General features: G+C 37.4%; 1 protein-coding gene and 1 non-coding gene across 2 annotated transcripts in view; one reads left to right on the top strand and one right to left on the bottom strand.

Annotated features, from left to right (window-relative positions):
• The window catches only part of AK9 (adenylate kinase 9), a 114,027-nt gene that overhangs the window by 40,292 nt on the left and 48,910 nt on the right, over positions 1-24,825 (top strand). Inside the window, exons 14-19 of the mRNA XM_089921932.1 lie at positions 1,079-1,162; positions 2,631-2,779; positions 6,670-6,826; positions 9,643-9,757; positions 12,928-13,004; positions 16,170-16,322. Of these exons, the coding sequence (XP_089778058.1) occupies positions 1,079-1,162; positions 2,631-2,779; positions 6,670-6,826; positions 9,643-9,757; positions 12,928-13,004; positions 16,170-16,322 (735 nt within the window). The remainder of the gene's footprint in view (positions 1-1,078; positions 1,163-2,630; positions 2,780-6,669; positions 6,827-9,642; positions 9,758-12,927; positions 13,005-16,169; positions 16,323-24,825) is intronic.
• TRNAG-CCC (transfer RNA glycine (anticodon CCC)) lies at positions 19,289-19,361 on the bottom strand. The gene has a single exon. It is a non-coding gene; the product is annotated as a tRNA-Gly (tRNA).

Raw genomic sequence — 24,825 nt, 5'->3', positions numbered from 1 at the left:
TTCTTTTCTGAGGTGACCATTTTTGTCTTTTGCCCATTTTTCTAAATTGTATCAGTTATATGATTCCTATATAAATTTTCTATATTACTCACTTATTTTTCATATTTTTTTTCCAAATTGGGTGGTTTGTCTTTTAAATCAGCTTGCTGTTTTTGAAGTAGAGGAATTTTTCACATTTTCATAGTCGAATCATTACTTCCCCTTTGTTGATTTCTTCCATTTACTTTCAGGCTTAAAATGTCTTCCTCTCAACCAGAGATTTAATATATATACTTATATTCTTTTTTTTATTGGTCTGACCTTTTTGTATTTAATTTTTAATTGCATATATAATTTATTGTGTTATATAATGTAGGGCTGATCTTTTCTATTTGGTTTCTCCTCCTGATTCAGATAGACGTGTCTTTGCCTTGTGTTTATTTCAAGCTGAGTAGGAATTGAACTGCGCACTGTCAGAAACTTATATTTGACACTCCTCCTCCCCCAGCATGCATGCGCACACACACACTTAACAGAAGACCCAGAAATTAAAATTTTGGCCAAGTGGCATCTGGGAACCCCATCTCTGCTGCTGCAGAATTCCCAGCACCAATACATACACAAAGGGAGCCCCTCCTTTGTATTATCTGTTCCCTCTTTGGGGGAAGCTGTCCAAGGTAGAAGCAGTCATCAGTGCCTCTACCCACTGCTGGAGGGATGCCAACACTGCCAGTGTACCCCGGTAAAAGGCACCCTTTCTCCCCGCTGTGTCTGAGATAAGCACAGCCTTTACCTCTTGGAGCCAAGAGTCTGTTAGTTACCTAAGGAAGGGAAAAGTTGATATTTTTTTTCAATTTACATCCACTGGCATTATATGAAACTGAAATTACTCTTGGTTTTGTCATAAGTTAAGTCATTATCTTTATTTTCTACTGCTGATAGATATGTTTACCTATTTGATTATTATGGTTGTTATTTTAATTTTTTAAGAAATTGGGAACATGAGTCCTGGGTCCCTGGGCCCATACCACAATCTTCTTTGGGATTCACCTACACTTTAAATACTGTTCTTTACGTGTTAACAGAGTTTTATTCACAGATGAAAAAGAAACAAGTGAAATGTCTACACTTCAAAGAAGTCAACAAGACTCTAGTCAAGATCTAATGTTGGATTCAAAAAAAGGTAAATTAACATTTGGGTAATTTGGTTCTCTTAGACTGTGGATATAAAAATCACAAATAGTTCCTTTAGAATTTTGAAGGAGTAACGTGTGTGTGGCTTTTTTTTTTTAAAGTATTATTAATATCCACTTACTTTATCTTAAAGGCTACTATAATATGAACAGTTAGACATGCAGGAACACAGAAAAAAGAACATGTGATATATTGTTTTTGTGAACAAGAATATTGAGAAGATAGGAGATCTATTTTTTCTGCCATTCCTGGCATGTGGCTACTGTAATAATTCACAAGATGGCTGCTAGCACGCCAGCCATCATATCAGTGTGCAGGAAAAGGGAAAAGACAAGGGACAAAAAATTGGCATTCCATCCAGCTGAGTTGTTCCTCTTTAAATAGAAAACAAGAAGACTCACCGCCTCCCCTTCCCAAATTTTTCTTGCATCTTATCTACCAGCCATCCAAACTATAAGGGAAGTTAGGAGATGTAGTGTTTTTAGCTAGGCACATGGCTGACCCTAACAAAATCAGGGTTCTGTTACTAAGGAAAAGGAGACCAGATATTGGATAGACCACTAGCATCTTCTGGCACATGTAGTACCTTTGCCTGGCTATTTCTGCCTCCTCATGTCCTCTTTCCCTGGCTATCGGAAGATCTTGGGTTCCTGCCTCTTCCACTCTGGCTCTCCAGAAACTGCTGGCTCTCTCTATCCCTGAGAACAGATTCTCACTTTACGACAGGGATAGCAGCAGGCAGCTGCTCTTCAAAGGTCCTTTGGGGTTTTTCTGGGCAAGGATCAATTGGACTCTGGCATGAGACCCTGATGGATAGAGCCTTGGGGCAGCTCAGGAGGCACTATTGGAAAGGCAGAGGTAGAGGAGTCAGGTGGAGCTGCCAATCTCATGTCCCATTACAGGAGTGGATGAATGTTTACATCATGGTGCAGCCTGTGAGCCAGCTCAGTCGTGTAAGGAAACATTCAGCACACAATGAGACAAGAATCAAGTCTTAACACTTCAAAAACCAGCCTATGCCACCCTTTCTTCCATCCCCTCCAACTTGCCTACCTCCCGTCCTCTTATTGTCCCATTTAGTTTCATGCTTATAATTGGAAGTATTTATTTTGTTTTCTGACTCATTCCCTAGATGCCCAAGTTTTAGCCTGACCCCTGGAAGCCTTTGTTTCCTACGTCTTCTCCCTGGCTTCCTGAGTTTTGACTCCTGCCTGACATGACTTTTTTCAGGCCTCATTCACTTTCATTCTGATGCACTGGCTTTAAGCCACTGCTCTGTTATTTTGTGATTCCTGACTTATTTCCCGTCCAGTCTATTTCTCCCTTTTTCGGGCATGTGCTGCAGGAACACAAAGAGTACTTCCTTGGGTTAGGTATTTACAATCATGTTCTAATGCAAATAGCATTGTTTACTAAAATTATTAATGGCATTAATTTATTGATTTATTTTACTTTAGATGTAATAGAATATGTGATAGAGGAGGTAACTGCAGATCATCCAGAAGTTCTTTCCATAATAAAGGAGACGGTAAAAATGGCAAAGGACATGAACTTTGAACAGCCACATGAAAAAATTGCTGAAATCTTAGACGAAGTTCTCCAAGAGGTAAGAAATCCAGGCTCTTTATTTTTATCATTGATTTCACAGTAACTGAGAAAATGTTAACCTAGTATATGTACAATTATTTTAGAATCCTGTATGACAGTGTTGAAATCTGTAGCCTTCAAATTCATGTGCATTTTACAGTCAACATTGTTATGTGTAATGTACCCCAGTGAACAGTTGCTTATAAATTTTCAATAATTATCAACAAATGTGCAATACAATTTCATAGCTTTGACATTTATTCTTCATTAACTTTTATTGTCTTTAATTCAGTCCAGTTGGTTAAAAGATAGTTTATATGAAGCAAGTACCAAAGTTACTTTTTCATCTATGAGCCAGTTATTTGTAAACCAAGACAAATTTTGCTCCCTAGCTAACTAATTTCATCCAGCCACCTTGAACATGTTCATGGGGGAGATGGATGGACACACCACGGATTTTCCAATCTAAGGGGAAAATAAAGCCTCAGGTACTATGTCCTACCCATATCAAATCAGAAGGCTTATAAAGACCATATGGATCTGTTTTGTACAGAGTGCTTGGGTAAGCGTTCAGAGCAAAAGTTAAAGAGAACAAATCAGTTTTGGTCATTCGATGACCTTATGTATTTCTCTGTAATTTGAAAATGATGTAATTTAAAATCATGAGAAGAAAAAAAATGTTCTCTGAGAGTATAGAACCACTCTGTAACACATTGGGTGAAATCCTTGAGCCCCAGGCTCTACCCGAGGCAAGTTGTTATCCCCCTCTGAGCTTCCCAAAGAGATCTTTCAACTTCTATATCTCTTCAGGTTGTTCTGTCATCAATTTATTTCTTCAGAAACATTCTGAGTACCTACTGTGCTAGAGCCTGGGGACACAAAGATGATTTAAACATAGCTCTTTCCGTTAAGGAGCTATCAGTCAGGTAGGAAAGGCTGACATAGGATCCAATAATTAACTCTCATGTGCTAAGTGGTAACTAGATATGTACAAGGTATAGGAATGTCAGGAAGGTCAAGGCTATTATCTCATCCTGGGAGGTGAGACAGAGGATCCCAAAGGAGGAGATATCCAAGTCAGGGATGTCTTTAGCGCTGTGAACATCCCATCCTTGCCCTTCACTGATAATTTGCTCCATTCTTTCCAGAGTTTATTCTGGAGGATACAAATCTACAGGGAGTACTACTAAAACACTTCTGATGTAGTAATATGAGTAGTGTCAATAGATGGTAAACTGTGAGTCTGGGATTGTGGGGGAGTTTAAATCACGTGAGATTTTAACATCAAAGCTCATATCAGGTTGTCTTTTTCAAGAGAACAGAGACCAATGCAGGACACTGTTCTACCTGTCATCAGTTTTCATGATCTCTGAGTAGGAAACCTATTTTTAAAAAGTAGGTCATTACTAATTTCTTACATGTAAAGACAAAATCTTATTAAGGTATCTTTCTTAAATTAGTTTATAGATTTGATGCAATTATAATAAAAATGTCAATGTATTTTGAAAACTAACAAATGTCTCTAAAATTTATTTGGGAGAACCAATAGTTGAGAATTGGTAAGAACAGTCTGGCAAAGTATAACAGAGAGAGACTTGCTCTACCAACTAGTAAAATGTGATGTTACAGTGGTTTATAAGCCTGATAATCATACAAGAACTAACAGAACCACAGAGCAGGCACAGAAACAGACCTCAGTATAGATAAAAGCTGAGTGTATACTAAGGTTTACATCACAACCCAAAAGGAAAGGAAGAATTATTTAATAGTGTTGATAAAATTAACTGCTAGGATAAAAACAATTTAGATTCTCAGCTTATATCAAAATTAATTCCGTATTAATTGTTAAATGTAAAAATGGCATGTTTTTACCTAGAAGAAAGTGTAGTGATATTGAAATGATCTTAGAATGGTCAAGTACTCTAGGCACAAATGCCATGGAAGAACTCTTAGAGCAAAATCTCAATGAAGATGCTACTTAACAATGATTCCCTTTCCTTAAAAAATATACCATGAAAATCAAAATTTTAAAGCAAACATCAAACTGGGGAAAGTATTTATAATAAATATGACACATGAATTCCTCATTATAAAGATTTCTTACAAATCAAGGAAAATCTAATACCAATGTAAAAAACAGACAAAGACGTAAACAGATTATTTCATCAAAGAAGAAATACAAATGGTTAACTGAAAAATTTTAATGTTCAAGTGTCAATAAAAATATGAAAAAAGACAATTTCTTACCTGTCAAATTGGCAAAGATTTTTTAAAACTTATAACAATCCATACTAGTGAGGCTGTAATGATATAGTCACATAGGAGTGAAAATTGTTGTAGACATTATGGAAGCAACATGACAATGTATATAAAAAGCCTTTAAAATGTTCATTCCTTTATTCCTTTTGACCTAAAAACACTTTTTATAGGAATCTAACCTAAAGAAATATATACTTAGACAAAGATTTATATATGCAGATGTCCATCATATCATCACAATGTTATAATAAAATTATAAGTTATATAAATGTTTAACATGAAGAGGATGATTAAACAAATTAGGGTTTATTCATTTGACTAAATACTATGAAGCCATTAAATTTTTTTCAAAAAAATGGAATGAGATAGGGAAACTATAAATTATATGTTGATGTTGTTTTAATTTTCATATCTTTGAAACTTAGTAAAATTTTTTATTAACCATTTATATTGTTTCCAGTTTTATTGATATATAATTGACATATAAGATTGTATTCATTTAAAATGTACAACATAATGATTTGATATTTGTATATATTGCAAAATGATTACTACAATAAGTTTAGTTAACATGGTCACCTCACATAGTTACATTTGTGTATGTGTGTGTGTGTGTGTGTGGTGAGAACTTTTAAGATCTACTCTCTTAGCAACCTTCAAATATACGCTACAATATTATTAACTATAGTCACCATGCTGTACATTACATGATTAGGATTTATTTATCTTATAACTGGATGTTTGTACCTTTTGACCACCTTCACCCATTTCCCCACCTCCAGCCCTGTCTCTGGCAATCACCAATCTGTTCTCTGTTTCTATGAATTTGGTTTTTCTAGATTCCACAAATAAGTGAGATCATGTAGTATTTGTCTTTCTCTAACTTATTTCACTTATACTTCTTCATTATAGCTTTTTTCCCCCAATTCTATTATGTGAAACATTTCAAAGTGTTAAAATTCTTTTTTTCAAAATACTCTTCATTCAGATGGAAATTCAAAAAGCAGGTAATCTTAAATTCTACATAGGCCAGAGAGTTACACCAGTCTTCTTGAGATTTCTTCCCCTTTGGCTTCTAATATTCTGTGATTTCCTGATGGCCCACAGACTTGTTTAAAACCTTCAGAATTGGTATATTCATAGATCCACATCTAATCTCCATACTTGTGTTGAAGTTATTATTATTGGGTGGCAGGTAGAAGCCTTTCACATTGAAGGCTGAAAAGCAAAAGGGAAGTGAAGAGCATTGTCACTAAAAAAGGCAAACTGGGCTAGGACCTTGCTACTCAAAGAGTGGACCAAGGACCATTGTCACCTGAGAGCATGTTAGAAATACAGACTCTTGGGCCTTACCCTAGACCTTCTGAATCAGGATTTGGATTCTGTAATACTGAATAACATATAGTAAGCATGTATTGTTATATTTATTTAAGAAAGGCTTTTGCTTCCTGTTCTTAACTTTTAAAACTTATAGCTTTATTGCTTTAAAATTAAGTTTCTCTTTTAAAATTAAGTGGCTCTTTTTATTTCCTTCTGAAAGTCAGAAAAACTCAAAAGATACTTGATTAAGGTCCACAAAAGTAATATATCAAGGTAGCATCCTTTACTTGGGTAGATATGATGGTAATTTCAGTTTGCTGTTTTTCACAGGTAGTTGAAGAAAACAAGAATAGGTTTTATGGTGCCCCAAAGTATGGAGGATGGATACTGGACAACTACCCTATTATGAAAGAACTGTGGATGGTCTTAGTCAACAAAGGAATTCTACCCGATTTAGTCATCTGTTTATCAGACACAGAAAACAATGGTTGGTAAATATTTATCATGTCAATTTAAAGTGAAGTTTTTATTGCTGATAATATTTTTAGTTAAAATATAAAATGAAAAACACTCCACCTTCCCTATGTACAAATACCACACCAGTAGTCCCTTCATGACCTAGAGGTACACAAAAGGAGGCATCCATCCACTGAGTAGGTGGCCACAGATGATGTGGGATCACCTGATGTTCCAGCAGGCCCTTACAGTTATTCTTTGGAGCTGAGAATCTAACACCCCATCCCAGTCAGCATTGTAACTTCTAAATGAAAAATATATGAGGCTGAGGGCAAAACTATATATTAGTCCTTCTTCACCTTAAATGGGAAATACTAAGTACATAAAGATAGCAGAACTAAATTTTAATTATTCTGTCACTTTCTATAAAGCTATAGTAATCAAAACAGTATGGTACCACCAGAAAAGCAGACACATAGTCCAATGGAACAGAACAGAGAGCCCAGAAGTAAACTCACACATGTAATGGTCAACTAATCTTTGATGAGGGGGCCAAGAATATTCTGTAATTTTGCATCTTAAGGAAATATATTTGAAAAGATAATTTCCATGGGGAGAATATATTATACTACCTCTTTTTATGTTTTAGTTATTTATGACATGCCCATATACACCTTTTAAAAAGGATTTAAAAATCTCTGGCATTCCTATATACTAATGATGAAAAATCTGAAAGTGAAATCAAGAAAACACTTCCATTTACCATTGCAACAAAAAGAATAAAATATCTAGGAATAAACCTACCTAAGGAGACAAAAGACCTGTATGCAGAAAATTATAAGACACTGATGAAAGAAATTAAAGATGATACAAATAGATGGAGAGATATACCATGTTCGTGGATTGGAAGAATCAACATTGTGAAAATGACTCTACTACCCAAAGCAATCTACAGATTCAATGCAATCCCTATCAAACTACCACTGGCATTTTTCACAGAACTAGAACAAAAAATTTCACAATTTGTATGGAAACACAAAAGACCCCGAATAGCCAAAGCAATCTTGAGAATGAAAAACAGAGCTGGAGGAATCAGGCTCCCTGACTTCAGACTATACTACAAAGCTACAGTAATCAAGACAGTATGGTACTGGCACAAAAACAGACAGATAGATCAGTGGAACAGGATAGAAAGCCCAGAGATGAACCCACACACATATGGTCACCTTATCTTTGATAAAGGAGGCAGGAATGTACAGTGGAGAAAGGGCGGCCTCTTCAATAAGTGGTGCTGGGAAAAGTGGAGAGGTACATGTAAAAGTATGAGATTAGATCACTCCCTAACACCATACACAAAAATAAGCTCAAAATGGATTAAAGACCTAAATAAGGCCAGAAACTATCGAACTCTTAGAAGAAAACATAGGCAGAACACTCTATGACATAAATCACAGCAAGATCCTTTCTGACCCACCTCCTAGAGAAATGGAAATAAAAACAAAAATAAACAAATGGGACCTAATGAAACTTCAAAGCTTTTGCACAGCAAAGGAAACCATAAACAAGACCAAAAGACAACCCTCAGAACGGGAGAAAATATTTGCAAATGAAGCAACTGACAAAGGATTAATCTCCAAAATTTACAAGCAGCTCATGCAGCTCAATAACAAAAAAACAAACAACCCAATCCAAAAATGGGCAGAAGACCTAAATAGACATTTCTCCAAAGAAGATATACAGACTGCCAACAAACACATGAAAGAATGCTCAACATCATTAATCATTAGAGAAATGCAAATCAAAACTGCAATGAGATATCACCTCACACCAGTCAGAATGGCCATCATCAAAAAATCTAGAAACAATAAATGCTGGAGAGGGTGCGGAGAAAAGGGAACACTCTTGCACTGCTGGTGGGAATGTGAATTGGTACAGCCACTGTGGAGAACAGCATGGACGTTCCTTAAAAAACTACAAATAGAACTGCCGTATGACCCAGCAATCCCCCTACTGGGCATATACCCTGAGAAAACCAAAATTCAAAAAGAGTCATGTACCAAAATGTTCGTTGCAGCTCTATTTACAATAGCCCGGAGATGGAAACAACCTAAGTGCCCATCATCGGATGAATGGATAAAGAAGATGTGGCACATATATACAATGGAATATTACTCAGCCATAAAAAGAAACGAAATTGAGCTATTTGTAATGAGGTGGGTAGACCTAGAGTCTGTCATACAGAGTGAAGTAAGTCAGAAAGAAAAAGACAAATACTGTATGCTAACACATATATATGGAATTTAAGAAAAAAAAATGTCATGAAGAACCTAGGGGTAAGACAGGAATAAAGACACAGACCTACTGGAGAACGGACTTGAGGATATGGGGAGGGGGAATGGTGAGCTGTGACAGGGCGAGAGAGAGGCATGGACATATATATACACTACCAAATGTAAAATAGATAGCTAGTGGGAAGCAGCCGCATGGCACAGGGAGATCAGCTCGGTGCTTTGTGACCACCTAGAGGGGTGGGATAGGGAGGGTGGGAGGGAGACGCAAGAGGGAAGAGATATGGGAACATATGTATATGTATAACTATTCACTTTGTTATAAAGCAGAAACTAACACACCATTGTAAAGCAATTATACCCCAATAAAGATGTTAAAAAAAAAAAAAAAGGATTTAAGATGGTCTCTTAAAGAATCTGGGCTCTATTTAAATAAATGCTTAAAGGAAAATATATTTGGATATAGACAGAAATAATCTTTTCATTGTTAATTTCCAAAAATATATCTCACTATATTTTATAGAGCCTCAAAATTAACATTGTTCTCTTTGTGTTTCAGGAAAATATTTATTTAATAGACTGTATTTAGAGAATAAACAAGAAATTGACTCTAAGATTTTAGAAAGGTTATTGGGTGAACTACTAAAGAAAAGAAAAGAGGAAGAAGCAGCAAGGTAAAATCTGCCTGGCACAATAAACTGGGTTAATTAACCTCTTATAGCTGTTAAATATGTACTTACAATTTATATTTATGAAATGTCTTTAGCATCAAAATGGTGACCTACTAACTAGATCCAGTTCTAATTCTAAGAAAAGCAGTAATTTCACAAATATTTCCATAATCTCTAAAGTACAGAGTTGTGGCTGTTTTCACAGCCCCAAATCAGACATTCTAAACCAAATATCTACTTTCCAAAGACACTGTAAAAAAATGAGCACAGGGAAGATATTTTTTTCTACCATGTTTATCTGTGAGTTAAATATTATAATTTTGCTAACTAGAATCCACAAATGAAAGAAATAATATAATAAAAAGTGAAAATACACTTGTGTGGTATGATTAAAATCCAAAGCCTAAGTTCTACATAAGGAAAGAACAAGACTACTTATTTATAATTGACAGGTTCAACATCAAGAGCTTATTCTTTAATCTGGGTGCAATGAAGAACATTTCAAAATGTGGACACACTTCTATCTGTTCATGGCTGGGGTCAAGACTAAACTTTAACTATCAAGTTCTTCAGACTGGAAAATAAAGTATAAAAAGAAAGAGTGTCTTAATGTGCTAATTGTTCTTCCTTGCTGAAACAAGCTCTTTAGACACTAAAATTTTTAATTAGTCCACTGAGATTCCTACTTCTCCAAGTGTTAAAGGCTGAGACATTCAAAAACTAAATTTCTTTATATTAACCCATTAAACCTCCCACTATTAATGATGACACCTATAGAAGCTTTCTCAAATGTTATTTCCTTTTCCCCTTCAGATATTAGCAATTTGTGCTGGGACTAGGAGAGCTCTTTAAACTCTAGGAATTATGGAGCTGGGAAGTGGGTATTTGTTAGGGGGTGGGGGATAACTGATAACTGTGTGTCAGAGGATTTTGTTATTTGATGTTCATTGTTCACCTAAATTGGCCGTTCCTTTATGAACTTAACACGAAAATACATAAAGTATAATTTAGATTAGTTAATACAATTGTTTGTAAAATTGACTAAAAGTATTAAGACAATAATTACAAACTTATTACATTTACTTTTAGCTTTTAAAAGTTCTGTTACAAATGGAGCTACAATTTGCTAGGATTTAAGGGATTACCTAATTTTCTTCCAGTGTATGAGAAATAGTCAAATATTTAAGAACATATGAAGCTATCGACATAACAGTAAAACGAAGTTCATGTGATTTCTAGGCTGAAGGTTTGCTACATTTTAAGTAGATAATTTAAAATACATTTAATCTATAGGGTTTTTTTTAAAGGAAAAGGACATCTCCACTGTCTCCCAACTCTTAACTTTCACCTCCCTCTTACCGAATGGAATTTTCCGAGCTATCTCTATAATCAATTTTTACTTCTTTTGATTCTAAATTTTTATGTCTTTATAAACTTCTTAATGGCAAAGACTTGCCCAGGTTGAAGCAGACTTTTCTCCATTTCTCTATGTTGCTTTTTTCTCATATACTGCAGAAAATGAAATTTAAAACAATTTTTTTAAAAAAATGGTCAGGGATGCATTTAAAGGCCTTGCAGCTTGGTTGGACAAGAGATAAGATTAACAGGATTTAGAATTACATCTTTGGCCACATATCTACAGACATGCTGATTCTAGATTTTCCAACATCAGTTTCCAAATGTATGAGTCAAATGCAGAATAATTTCTGTTATCACCATTTGTCTTTGACTGTCTATCCAAGTAGTATATAGAAGTAGCTAGAAACTGGCAGCAGAATTCTTCCTCCTTCTTGTCAGGTCTTAGATTCTTAGCAGCAGCATACAGTACCCAGGTTTTGGATGAGGAAAGTCTCGCAAAAGAGCCCTACCTGACTAAGTAGAAGGATTGCCAAGTTCACACAAAACAAAGTAGGGAAGGCATGCACAAACAATGTTCAGTAGTCTCAGAAGTCTGGGGCATGAACAAAGAGAACTCGAATTACACCAAGACCTCAGTCTGGATCACAGACTGTATCTAGAACACAGTGAGAGAACACCCCCTATTAACAAGAAACACGCTTGTTGGGAGGAGAGGTGTAGTAATATCTTTGAAGAGAATATATTAAAGATTTTCAAAGAAAGGGGAAAAAGAACACACAAAAAAGCACTGAATATGAGAGAATGACCAACCTATAGAACGGTCTGAAGAAGACTGCCCCAGAGTGGGCTGCAGAGATGAATGGGCTCTACTCCACTTAACTGGTCCCCTGTTTGTGAATACTTGATACAGTTTTTTTGATATTATTTTTAAAGACGCAGTCAACATTCTTATACATGCTTCTTTGTGCAATAGTATGCCAGTACTTGAGGGCTAAATTCCTAGATACAGAATTTCTAGGTCAAAGGTATGCATGTTTTAATTTTTAATAAATATTGTCTTTCTCCATCATTTTACTAACTTTCCTTATACCTGTCTTCATCATTAAGGCAGGTTTAGTCCTTGAACCCTAATGAAAGACAGATTCCCTCCAGATATTTGTTTCCCTATCCCAAGTCTCTTTAAATTTCATCATTACTATATTAAAAAGAAAATAAATCAGAAAATAATTTTTCTGGTTACAAAGGTAAATTTACAAATTTTCTACTTATTCATATGGAAAAATTTTTTAAGTGCAAAAAATGTGAAATAAAGTTTAAAACTCTCAGAATGCCACCATCCAGAGATAATTACTATTAACAGTTTGATTCATTTTATTCTTGTCTTTTAATCATCATTTATATACATTTTAAATACAAAAGTAAATTTGTATTATACATAGTTTTATATTATACCTTTTTTTATTTAACTCTATGTTGTGAACACTTCTCATTTAATCAGAGGGAAAATGATACAAATTATCCCAGCTTGGAGTTAGACAATCCTTTTTTAATTTTTCCGGGTTTCCTAATTAATAGCCAAAGTTTTTAAAATACAATATTTCAACTTTTCTTACCAAAAAAAAAAACCCAATATTTCTGAAAACTAACTAGCCTCAGTATGAGTAAATTAAACATTTACATTATAAAGTAAAAAGTATAATGAATATTATAAATGACCTACTGTTTAATTTTACCATTATAAGCCTTAAATTCTATAATATTGTGAGATATCTGAATTTCCAAAGATAACTAAATTTTGGACCTTTTCATTTCAGAAAAGCCAAAGAAGAGACATTGAGAATAGAAGAAGAAAATCAAAAGCTATTGGAAGCTATGAATGCGAAAGCAAAAGGCAAACATAAGATTATATGATTAATAATATGCCATTTGATTTTGTATTGTGACTGCCAACAGCTGCAGTACTTCCAGTGAATTATAGACAGGGTGACCATATTTCCCAATTTGCCCATGAGAGTCTAGGTTCATGCCCAGGTTCCTGAAGTATTTGTTTGACCCCCCTCTCATTCCCATAGTGTTCCAATTTGGATAATAAATTATATGGTCACAGCAGTACTGGATTCATAGGAAAAGGAATCCTGACACAGATACCTACTCATCCACCCTGTAAGAGGGGTACACAGTAGGACAGCATGTGCAGCACGTCTTCAAAGGGTTGCGCTGGTCACAGGTGACATGGCTGTTGGAATTACTTCTATTAAAAGGATCCTGTAGGAGTTGAGAAAACAGCTAAACTCTTACTATACCCATTGTCTTTATACTTAAACTTCCATCTCCATTATAGAAGAACTTACTCTAAAAATTTCTTTTAAGACTGGAGTTTTAAACCTGGGGATAAAATTCAGAGGTCTGTGAATTTGAATGGGGAAATAATTATACTCTATTTTTTACTAACCCTTAACTGAAATTTTGTATTTTACTCACCTAATAATTAATATAGGCTACAAACCGCAATAGTATTAGCAGCACCTTGACTTTGTCACCAGTAGAAACAAAGATATTTTCATATCCCATTCCAGTTTTAGATGTCTTGTTTATGCGTGTCACTATTCCAAAATTATGGTAGTTATTCAACCAGTTGCTAGTTCTTGTTACTTAATGCATTAGCAAAGATGCACACATTTCCTATACCACAAAAATTTTTTTGATATCTTGATAGCTGTATTCAGTATAATTGGCTTCTTATTTTATTTTATGAGATTGAAAGCATTATTCTAAGAAGGAATCCATAAGTTGCACCAGACTGACAAAGCCGTCCGTAGCTCAAAAGAGTGAAGAAAGTCTGTTTCAGTGTTCCATTGCTGTGCAGCCAGCCACCCCCAAACTGTAAAACAACCACTATCTTTATTCTGCACAAAATTCTGTGGGTCAGGACTTCTGGCCGTGCTTCTCTCTGCTCCCGGAGGACCTTGGTTCTGGCTTTGAGTGTTCACCTTGGAAGGGGCTCCACCAGCCCCTGTCAAGCCTTCAGATTGACCTCTGCAACTCTAATTGACATATTCACTGTGACTTCCTGAGAAATCCAGAGCCAGAACCACCAACTAAGCCACTCCCAAATTCCTGACCCCAGTAATTGCGAGGGCAATATGTGATTATTGTTATTTTAACCACTAATTTTGGGGGTAATTTATTATGAACCAATAGATAACTAATACAACATATACATGAAGCAATAGATAACTAATACAATATACACTTAATCAAAAATCACAGATAGTACAAGGATCTTAGAACACTTTTCAGTTCATTCCTGACTCACATGGAACACAGATTATCCAGTAGGGTTCTAGAAAAGTTTTCAAACTTTTTACATTTTTCAGCATCATTATATAAATTCATTTTATATATACACTTTATAATGTACCTAATGTGGATAAGAACACAACTTACACATAACCAAATATATGCGTGTTGGAGGTATATGATAAGTTTTTTTTTTTACTATAAGAGATACTCAGCTAAAAGACATTTTGAGTTTCTGGAGTAGAGTATATATAACTTCATCTCTCACCCTAGTAGAATTCAGCAAATGATGCTACCTCCTTGTGTGTATCACCATAAATCCTACATATAACACAAAAGATTCACCACATTCCAACTCACATAGTTGGAAGCCACATGCTTGGCAATCCTGGTCAGACTTCAAGATATAAGGACACTTCAGGATGCTTTTTTCTTTGTGCTTAATCACCCCAATTTAGATTAAAAATCCAGGTGCCAGAGGTATCTCATACCACTAGAATGTGATTCTTGGAAGGTACACACTGGGCAGGGGGCAGGGGAGGGAATAATTCCCACAAGAGTCCAGAAAACAAGCTCATTTAGTTTTTCATATCTTTACATAGAAAATACCTTGTTTCAGTCAATTTAAAAAATATATTAAAGGGAATTGAAGAGATGGGTTTTCTAACACCACCATTTACCCCATCTTCTTCCTCAAAGACTTCTATGCATTTATTTCTTATAGCTGTTGTCATCAGCAACTATGTAAAACTTGGACTTACGTTTTTTAAATTTTAGCATACTGATCAACATACTCTATTATAATTTGTAACTAGCTGTAAGAAAATATATAGTCTAGGCTAGTGCTGCCCAGTAAAAATAAAATGCAAGCCACATACATAATTTCAAATTTTCTAGTAGTCACATGAAAAGAAAAAAGAAACAAGTGAAATTAATTACAGTCATCCCTCGGTATCCATGAGGAATTGGTCCCAGGACCTCCACGGATACCAAAGTCCATGAATGCTCAATTCCCATATATAAAATGGCATAGTATGTGCATGTAACCTAAACGCATCATCCCGTATACTTTAAATCATCTCTAGATAACTTATAATAACTAATAAAATGGAAATGCTATGTAAATGGTTGCCAGCATGCAGCAAATTCAAGTTTTGCTTTTTGGAACTTTCTAAAAATTGTTTTCAAATATTTTCAATTCGTGGCTGGTCGAATCCACAGATACAGAACCTGAAGATTCAGAGAGCCAACTGTATATTTTATTTAATACACTATATCCAAATTATTATTTTAACATGTAATCAATGTAAAAATTATTGATATATTTTTACATTCAACTTTTCATACAAAGTCTCTGAAGTCCATTGTGTATTTTGTACTTACAGCACATCTCAGTTTGGACTTGCCACATTTCAGGTGCTCAATAGATACATGTGGCTCGTGACTACATATCAGACAGTGCAGGTATAGCCATTCCCTTTTAAATGGACATTTGGCTTGTTTCCTGTCTTTTACTGTTATAATATTTGGGAATGCTATATGCATTTCCCCATTTTGAATGAATCCTTAGGCCGGTGCTCCCATAGCACTCTGAGCATATTACTATCATCCTTTACTGCTGCATTTTAATAGATACAATATGTAGAGACTGTATCTATCTTTCTCATTAAGCCTCATGCTCCAGGGGTCATTCCCAATTAAATATTTTCTGACTTAATCTAAATAATTTATTTCTTCTCATTTTTTATAGAAGCAGAAGAAACTGAAGCTGAGGCTGACGAGGAGATTGAAGGTGAGGAGTCTGAACTTCACGAAGGGTCTGAGGCCCCTGAGGTAGCCAAGGAGACCAGGGCATCCTTACCTGAGGAGGCTGAAGCTTTCGAGGTCCCTGAAACAGAACATGAATCAGGTTAGACTTTATTAAGGATCGTATCCTTAACTCCACTCTTGTCCATTGGCATGTATGTGTGTGCATGTGTGTATATATGTGTTTATATGGTATAAAATGGAAGCAGGCTGGGAATGGAGAGATGTGCCCCCAGAGTGCAGCCGGTTAGTCCAAATCACATGGCTGGAAGTGTGGTAGGAAAGCTGAGTCTGCTTTGCCCGGGGGGTTGACACTCAGAAGCAGGGCCTGCTATATAATTTGTGGGGCACAGTGTTCAAAAAGTAGGGGAAAAGAGCCATTAAAAGTACGAAAATATAAAGCTCTTTCTTTTCTTCCATGGTCTCTCTTTTAACTTGTCATAGTACTTTTTGTTTGCTATTTAATGTCATTCTAAGTAAAGAAAAATTAAAATTTTAAGTTATTAGCATGAATTTTACCGTTCGTCTTTATGTTGCCCAATGCCACTTTTAAATGCAAACGTTAAGAGCACTTAACTCATATGCAGAATCATTGAAACTACACGATTTTTATTTTGCAGCTTGTACATGCATATGTATTTTATTCTTACCAGAATACTAAGTCAGTTTCGTACACAAAACTAACTCAGCTTCTTATTTCATTTCCTAATATGCATATATTCTAGCAATGCCCTCTACTTTTAGCTTCCCAATGATTAAGGAAAGGGAAGACTGAAAGGAAAAGGAGCTCTGGGTTGCCCTATCTTTTCCTTTCTTTCTGTGTCATCATTTTCAGTCTAGCCGAAATGATCTAGCTGCAGGTATCTGAAAACCTTTAGCTTGTGAGATTAGTTTCTAATTCAATACTGACCGTGCTCGGAAGCATTTTATGAGCCCCACATCATTTCAATTTAGCTAATACAGGAAAGTAACATGAGCAAGAAGAGATGTGATGAGGTTCCATGGTCATTCATGTCTCTTTGAATGCCATCACCTTCATTCTGCATCTGGAGCAAGTTCTAGTTCAAAGGGAGACCACGGTCTCTCAAGGGCTGTCAGCATCCGCCCCACCCCAAGCCACTAAGTCACACTTACTCCCACATATCGTGGGTCCCCTAGAATTCTATGCTCATGATAGAGCATCAGGAACACTCATGAGAATGAGATGGCAAAGAATGGCAGACGCAGATCGTGCATATCTCTGCTCACACACCTGCCCTGTTGTCCCATTGGAGTCCCTTTGGATTTTGCTTACAAAACTCAATTCAAAGATAAAATTATTAAAAATTTCAAAATGACAACCAAAGTGCATTAAACTAAGTATGAGACCATTCTGGGCGAGAGATCTAGAGCAACTGCACAGCTCGTACACCCATGAAGCCAGCCCTCCTCAGAGGTCCAGTTTGGTGGGTTGGGGCAGGGCAAGAAGGAATCTTACAGATTTCCAGCGAAAGTCACTCTCAGGGCTGGAGAGTGGGCTTAAGCAGCAAGATAGGGTACCTCACTGTGGTGGAAGCGGGGCTCATAAAATGCTTCCGAGCACAATTAATATTGAATTAGAAATTGCTCTTACAAACTAAAGGTTTTCAGATACCTGCAGCTAGATGCCAGCCCTGGAGCAATTAAGGGATGAAAACCTGTTGTTAGCTGGTAAAAGAACCAGGACTAAGGGGAATTTTTACAATGAGAAAGCTCAAATTTAACATAGATCGCTTTTACTACAGGGATTGGCATTAGGTTTATGGGACAGTAAGTATAAAATCAGAACCTTGTGCCAGACAGAAGAGCTAACAGGATGAAATACCCAATTTCCTTTTTAAGAATCTCACACCTTTATTGACTTCAACTCTCACCCAGAAACTTCATTATTTTCTTGAGTGCTTAACCAATTAGTCTGACAACAATCTTCCCACCCACCTACCTTTTACAAGGAAACAGGCCATAAAATATCAAAAGAAATAAAAGAAACTGACATCCATTAAATATGACACAAATGTCCATTAAATGTTTCCAGATTTCCAATATCCCCAATGTTTCACAGTTGGTATTTAATAATGTAACAGATCTAGGGGACAATTTAATGTCATTGCCTTTTATCTCATTATTTCCCCCAGGCAACCTAAATTGGATGTTCTAAAGCCAGTAGCCTACTCCATTCAGGGCCAGTTCTAGCCAGCTCTGTAGACATGACTGGGCTTCTCCAGAAGCAATTAGCGTCTGTGAAATCGTGGGTCTATTTTGTCCCTGTTAAACCATATTCTGTTTCACAGAAGGGCTTGCATCTGGTTTAACTAGTGATTACTTCTTCCATCCAAGGGTCCTTTTTCACAAAGTCTTCTCCTGTAAATTGCTTAAGTAGGCAATTTGTTTTTCACTTAAAACTGCCCTGTCTAGCCATCAAAAGACAAATACCATATAATTCTACTTATATGAGATACTTAAAAGTAGTCAAAATCATAAAGACAGACAGTATAATGGTGGTTGCCAGGGGCTGGGAGGAGGAGAGAATGGGGACTTATTGTTTAATGAGTATAGAGTTTTTGGTGTTACAAGATGAAAACAGTTATGAGGGTGAATGGTGGTGCTGGTTGCACACCACGTGAATGTATTTAACCACTGAACTGTACACTTAAAGATGGTTAAGATGGTAAATTTTATGTTATGTGTATTTTACCAAAATAAAAAAGAGAAAGGAAAAAATACTACCCTGTCTAACATAAATCCATTACTTTTGGATTTTTTTTTACTTTATCCAGAGTTCCCTGTGGTAGGCTGATGGTGGCTGCCAAAGGTGTGTCCATATCCTAATTCCTGGAACCCGTAGATGTTACCTTATTTGGAAAAAAGGTCTTTGCAGATGTAACTAAATTAAGAATCTTCTTTTAAAATATTTATTTATTTATTTAGCTGTGCAGGGTCTTAGTTGCAGCACGTGGGATCTTCATTGTAACATGCAGGCTTTTTAGTTGCAGCATGTGGGATCCTTTAGTTGCGGCATCCAGGCTTTTAACTGTGGCACGTGGGATCTAGTTCCCTGACCAGGGATCGAACCTGGGCCCCCTGCATTGGGAGTGCAGAGTCTTAACCACTGGACCACCAGGGAAGTCCCTAAATTAAGAATTTTTTGCTTTGTTTTGTTTTAATGAGGCTTTGAAAGCCCTAAGGGATCTTTCTTTTTTTTCTTTTAGTATTTATTTATTTGTTTGTTTGTTTGGCTGCATAGGGTCTTAGTTGTGACACGTGGGATCTTTGTTGCGGTGCACAGGCTCTTTGTTGTGGCACACGGGCTTCTCGCTATTTGTGGCACATGGGCTCTAGAGCGCACAGGCTCAGTAGTTGCAGCGCATGGGCTTAGTTGCCCTGCAGCATGTGGGATCTTAGTTCCCCAACCAGAGATCGAACCCACGTCCCCTGTATTGGAAGGTGGATTCTTAACCACTGGACCACCAGGGAAGTTCCTAAGAATCTTGGTATGGGGAGATTATGTGGAATTATCCAGGTGGGCTGTAAATGCCATCATAAATGTCCTTATAAGAGAGAGCCAGAGGGAGATTAGACTCTCACACAGAGGAGAAGGCAATTTGAAGATGGAAGCAGACATTGGGTGATGCAGACTCCAGCCAAGAGATGACAGTACCCAGGAGAAGGTCAAAGAGGCAAAAAGGATTCTCCTCCAGAATCTCCGGAGGTAGCAGAGCCTTGCCAACACCTTGATTTCTGACTTCTGGCCTCCAGAACTGTGAGCGAATACATTTCTGTTGTTTTAAGCCACAAAGTTTGTGATAATTTGTTTTGGCAGCTACAGGAAACTAACACATACCCAAAGCAGGCTTTTTATATCTCCTGCTTGGGAACACATCTTTTCCTTTGAAGTTTGGCTTCTGTCTTGGGCCACAAGATAATCATTATCTCTGTCAAATAAGATTACTGAAGTCTCATTTCAATCCTGTCGTCACTCTAGCCTTAGAATGGAATGACACATGTATTGCTTAGAATCGACACTTTAAAGGGCAATAACCTATGCATTCCGAGGCTGCTTAATCACTTTTCTCATTCCCAATTTGCTTTCTTTATGTACTGGTTAGGTATAGGCCAATTACATGCAAGAACATGAGCTTAGAGTAACCATTGGCTCAAATCACAGTGCTTCATTCCAAGCACTTCATGGACATGTAATAGAGTCAGCTAGTAATAAACATCGGGAAATTCATCCATTCCTTCAACAAGTATTTATTGAAGTCCTTCTAAGTGCCATGCAAAGCAACGGACACTAGGTAGTACAGACTCAGCAGTGACCAAGACAGTCAAGAGCCCTACCCTCAAGGAGCCATCATTCTATGGGGTGAAGAACAAGAATAAACAAGTAAATAACTAGGATAATTTCTGATTGTGTTAAGTGCCATGAAGAAAAATCTATGAAGACACTAAACCAGTACCTGGGATATAGTAGGAACTCAGTAAGTGTTTGTTCAATGAATGAGCAAGGTAGAGACCCCGGGGGTGGTTTGGAAGAGGCAACACTAAACGTTATGGTCAAGGAAGAGTGTCATCTGAGATGATATTTGAGGCAAGACAAAAGCGCTGAAAGGATCTGGGCAAAGACCCCTCCACTGCCAAGTCTCTGAGGTGGGCACAGCTTCACATGGTCAAGGAAGAAATTGAATGTGGTTGGAGCATGGTGAGCAAGAGGGAGGTGGGAGGTGAAATTGGAGAGCAAAGCAGAGGCCAGAGGCTTATGGAGATGGGAGTTTTCTCTAAGTGCAAGTGGTCAATCTGATCTTACTAATATTTAAAAAATTTCACATTGGCTGCTATATGACAAGTTATAGAGTTATCCTGCACCTCAAGTTCTTCATTTGTAAAACAGGGCTAGGAAGATTTACCTAGCAGAGTTTTTATATGGATAAGAACATTTCTTTAAAGCACCCAGCAGAGAGTCGGCCTCATAGTTCATGCTTTAACATCATCATTACCAGACTAGAACTTAGAGATGTTTTCCTCGTCTGCCTTATGTTCTGAAAAGACCAGAGCTCAGGATTCCTAATTCAAATTAAGTGAAACTGAATTTTAGCACTCTCAAAATCAATAGTTACATTCCCTCCCCGAATATCAGAAGGAAAGGAACCAGCATTTGGGGCTTAAACCAATCAGGATAAATTCCTGGAGCTGGAGAGAGGGTCCCACTCCCTCAGCCATGTGGGCAAGGGTAAACACTGGAACAAAAGCACAGGTCTGCCAGGAAGGAAGAAGAGGAACACAGAGGCTGGGTGAATTACCACCAGTGTCTGTCACAGGGTGTGTGGTATAAAGTCTCTCCATCTCTCCCTTGCTAAATCTTCACTAAATTCCACATTGCTCTCCAATGCTTGTTTTCAAGTAGACTATTGGGAAATATATCAGTTTCCTAGGATAGCTTTAACAAGCTACCATAAACTTGGTGGCTTAAAACAACAGAAATTTACTCTCTCACAGTTCTGGAGGCTAGAAGTCTAAAATCAAGGTGTTGGCAGAGCCATGCTCCCTCTGAAATGTCCAGGAAAGAATCCTTCCTTGCTTCTTCCTAGCTTCTGGTTACTCCAGCAGTCCTTGGTGTTCCTTGGTTTGTAGCTCTATCACTCCAGTCTCTGCCTTCATCTTCACATGGCCTTTTCTCTCTCTCTCTCTCTCTCTCTCTCTCTCTCTGTGTGTGTGTGTGTGTGTGTGTGTCTGTTTCTGTGTGTCTTCTCCTCTTACAAGGACACCAGTCATTGGATTTAGGGCCCACCCTAAATCTGGGATGATTTCATCTCAAGATCCTTAACTAATTACTTCTGCAAAGACCCTGTATCCAATTCATGTCACATTCACAGGTACCAGGGGTCAGGATGTGAACATATCTTTGGGGGAGGGCACAATTGAATCCATCACAAGGAGTGTAATTCAAGGAAAAGGAGCAGGGGACAGCAGACACCTAGGGTATGTAAAGAGCAGCGCTCATAATGACAACTGCACGGATAGTGTGTCCCTAAGACCAGTGGTTCCTTAATGGCCATCTAAAAACCAATGCCATGGTCTGATCAAGTTTTCTCCAGTCAAATGCATTTCTCTCAAATAAAGCCTGACCTCACCATGTTGAGTCGTCAGGACCAGGCTGGGCAGCCTGGAGTGAGCAACCACTGAACATTTTGCAAGTCGCTTCCTGCCACCCCATTATCCAGAAACCTGACCAGATTTAAGTAGCAAACAATTCAGAGTTTAAATTCTGGAGCACGGATGTTCAGTGTTGTTGATTAAGGATTGATCATGTGCTTCCACTATCAAGTAACTAAGTGGTAGGGTTGACTTTTTAAATTAAGAAGCATAGCTGCTGACCTTGCTTAAGAGGAAGACTATTCCGTCTGTATCCATTGCGACTGCATTTGTCTACAAGTAACAGAAATGCCAAACACTGTATTAAATAAAGGACATGTCTCATCCCTGAGTCCAGGGTATTTTTTGTTTTTTTGTTTTTGTTTTTTTGGCTGCGTTGGGTCTTTGTTGCTGCACACGGGCTTTCTCTAGTTGCAGCGAGCAGGGGCTACTCTTGTTTGCAGTGCGTGGGCTTCTCATTGCTGTGGCTTCTCTTGTTGCGGAGCACAGGCTCTAGGCACACGGGCTTCAGTAGTTGTGGCACGTGGGCTCAGTAGCTGTAGCTTGCGGGCCCTAGAGCACAGGCTCAGTAGTTGTGGCGCACGGGCTTAGTTGCTCCATGGCATGTGGGATCTTCCCGGACCAGGGCTCCAACCCTTGTCCCCTGCATTGGCAGGTGGATTCTTAAACACTGCGCCACCAGAGAAGTCCCCAGGGTTGGTTTGATAGTAAAGATGTCATCAAACATCTTCTGTCCTCCTGTCTCCATACCACAGTCTTTGGCTCAAAATGTTTTTCTTCTGTTATTGTTTCAGATTCCTTTCTCAGGGTCACGTTTTATTATTTTTTTAGTTAGATAGTTATTGCTTTTCAACCACATTAATCTTCTTCTTGATAGTTTTCACCTCATTGTCCTTTTTCTCTGTATTTTTTGGAGAGTTGTTATCCTCCACATCACTGACTTATTTTCTGCTCCTTATTGCCTCGCTCCTGATGCGTATTTCAATTCTGCTATTGCATTTTAGATTTTCTTGCATTGTGTTCTTATTTCTGCCTTTATCTTAGGTTGATCTCTCCTTTTGCCTCATGGCTCCTATTTCACAGACTCTGTTGTCCTCCTGTGCTTTTTGAGTGTACGAAGTACATATCTTCTAAAATTTAGTTTATTTTGCTTTATATGAGAAATCTTCTTCAGAAGCAAGCTCTTCATCTGAATCTGTGAATCAATACTCTCTTTCCTTCATTATAGCATATTTTCATAGGCCTTGTTGTTGCTGTTTTGTTTTGTTGCTGTTGTTGACTTCTCCCTGAATGGAGCAGGTAGAGTAGGGTAACCAACAGGAAGGGTAGGTAGAGTATTTATAAGAACCACCCCCCTCCTCCCAACAAACGCACAACACGCATATACTCCTTTCACTTAAACTTCCTGCCAGGCACTCTCAGATATAGACCTGAAGGTCAGCTCAATGTGCATCAACCTGATTCAACTTATGATATTTAGTATCATCTTCTATGGCTTTTCTAGACTGAAGCTGGATCTTCTTCATCCCCAACTATTGCATTCTCTGATTAAGCCAGAGAAGCTAAGACAGTTTAGAATTTTCTGTATATTCTTGGTGTTCTTCTTCTCTTTGTCAGGGTTATGCTTTTCTTTAGGTAATTGAACACCTTGCAATTAAATATGCTGCCACCAGGCCAGCCCTAGTCTTGTCCCCTTCTACTCCCTGTTCTCCTGAGTATTAAACGTTACAGATTCTGTAGAAAGAGGACCCAACTATTACTTTAGCTAACTTAAAAGGCAGCTTCCACAGTATTACAGAATGGCTATAACAGCTTCCACAGTATTACAGAATGGCTACATATATATTTTAAAAATGTGTGTGTGTGTGTGTGTGTGTGTGTGGTCTACACAAAACTTGTGTCTCAGAACTAGGAGAGACTATGGAGACTAGGAGAGAAGAAAGATTATTAGTCCTTCCTTCCCTGAAACTAGCTATGCTAGATCTGTATGTGGATCATGTCTTATATCATCCAGGAAAGCAGTTGTTGATCTACATCTCCAACAGTGGTATTAGTTGAGATACTCCTCAGTTTTACCACACCAACACCCACAGCTGAGACTTTGGCATATCATCGCCCTTTATTGCCACTTTATGATCCTTTGGTATATCTTTACGGGTATCTCAAGAAATTAAAAGAACTATCAGGCACTGCTAGTTTGATGCCGTGTGAACAGGAGTTTGAATGATATTTAACAACAGTCATCAGTCAAAATTGTATGTACCAATTGTTATTCTGGTCAACATCCTTTTGTGTATTTAAGAATATTCTTCATTTTCTGCCTTATACTATTATGTATTTTTATGCCTTGCTGAAACCAAGCAGTGTGCTCGTGTGCCCGCGGCACAGAAAGCCAAACTCTGGCAGCGGGTGTTTGCAGCAAAGTAAGGGCTTATTGC

The sequence above is a fragment of the Delphinapterus leucas genome, chromosome 12 (assembly GCF_059928025.1).
Source record: "Delphinapterus leucas isolate spDelLeu-1000000601 "Yukka" chromosome 12, BTC_Dleu_Yukka2, whole genome shotgun sequence".
Taxonomy (NCBI): domain Eukaryota; kingdom Metazoa; phylum Chordata; class Mammalia; order Artiodactyla; family Monodontidae; genus Delphinapterus; species Delphinapterus leucas.
This window is presented reverse-complemented; position numbering and strand designations above follow the sequence as displayed.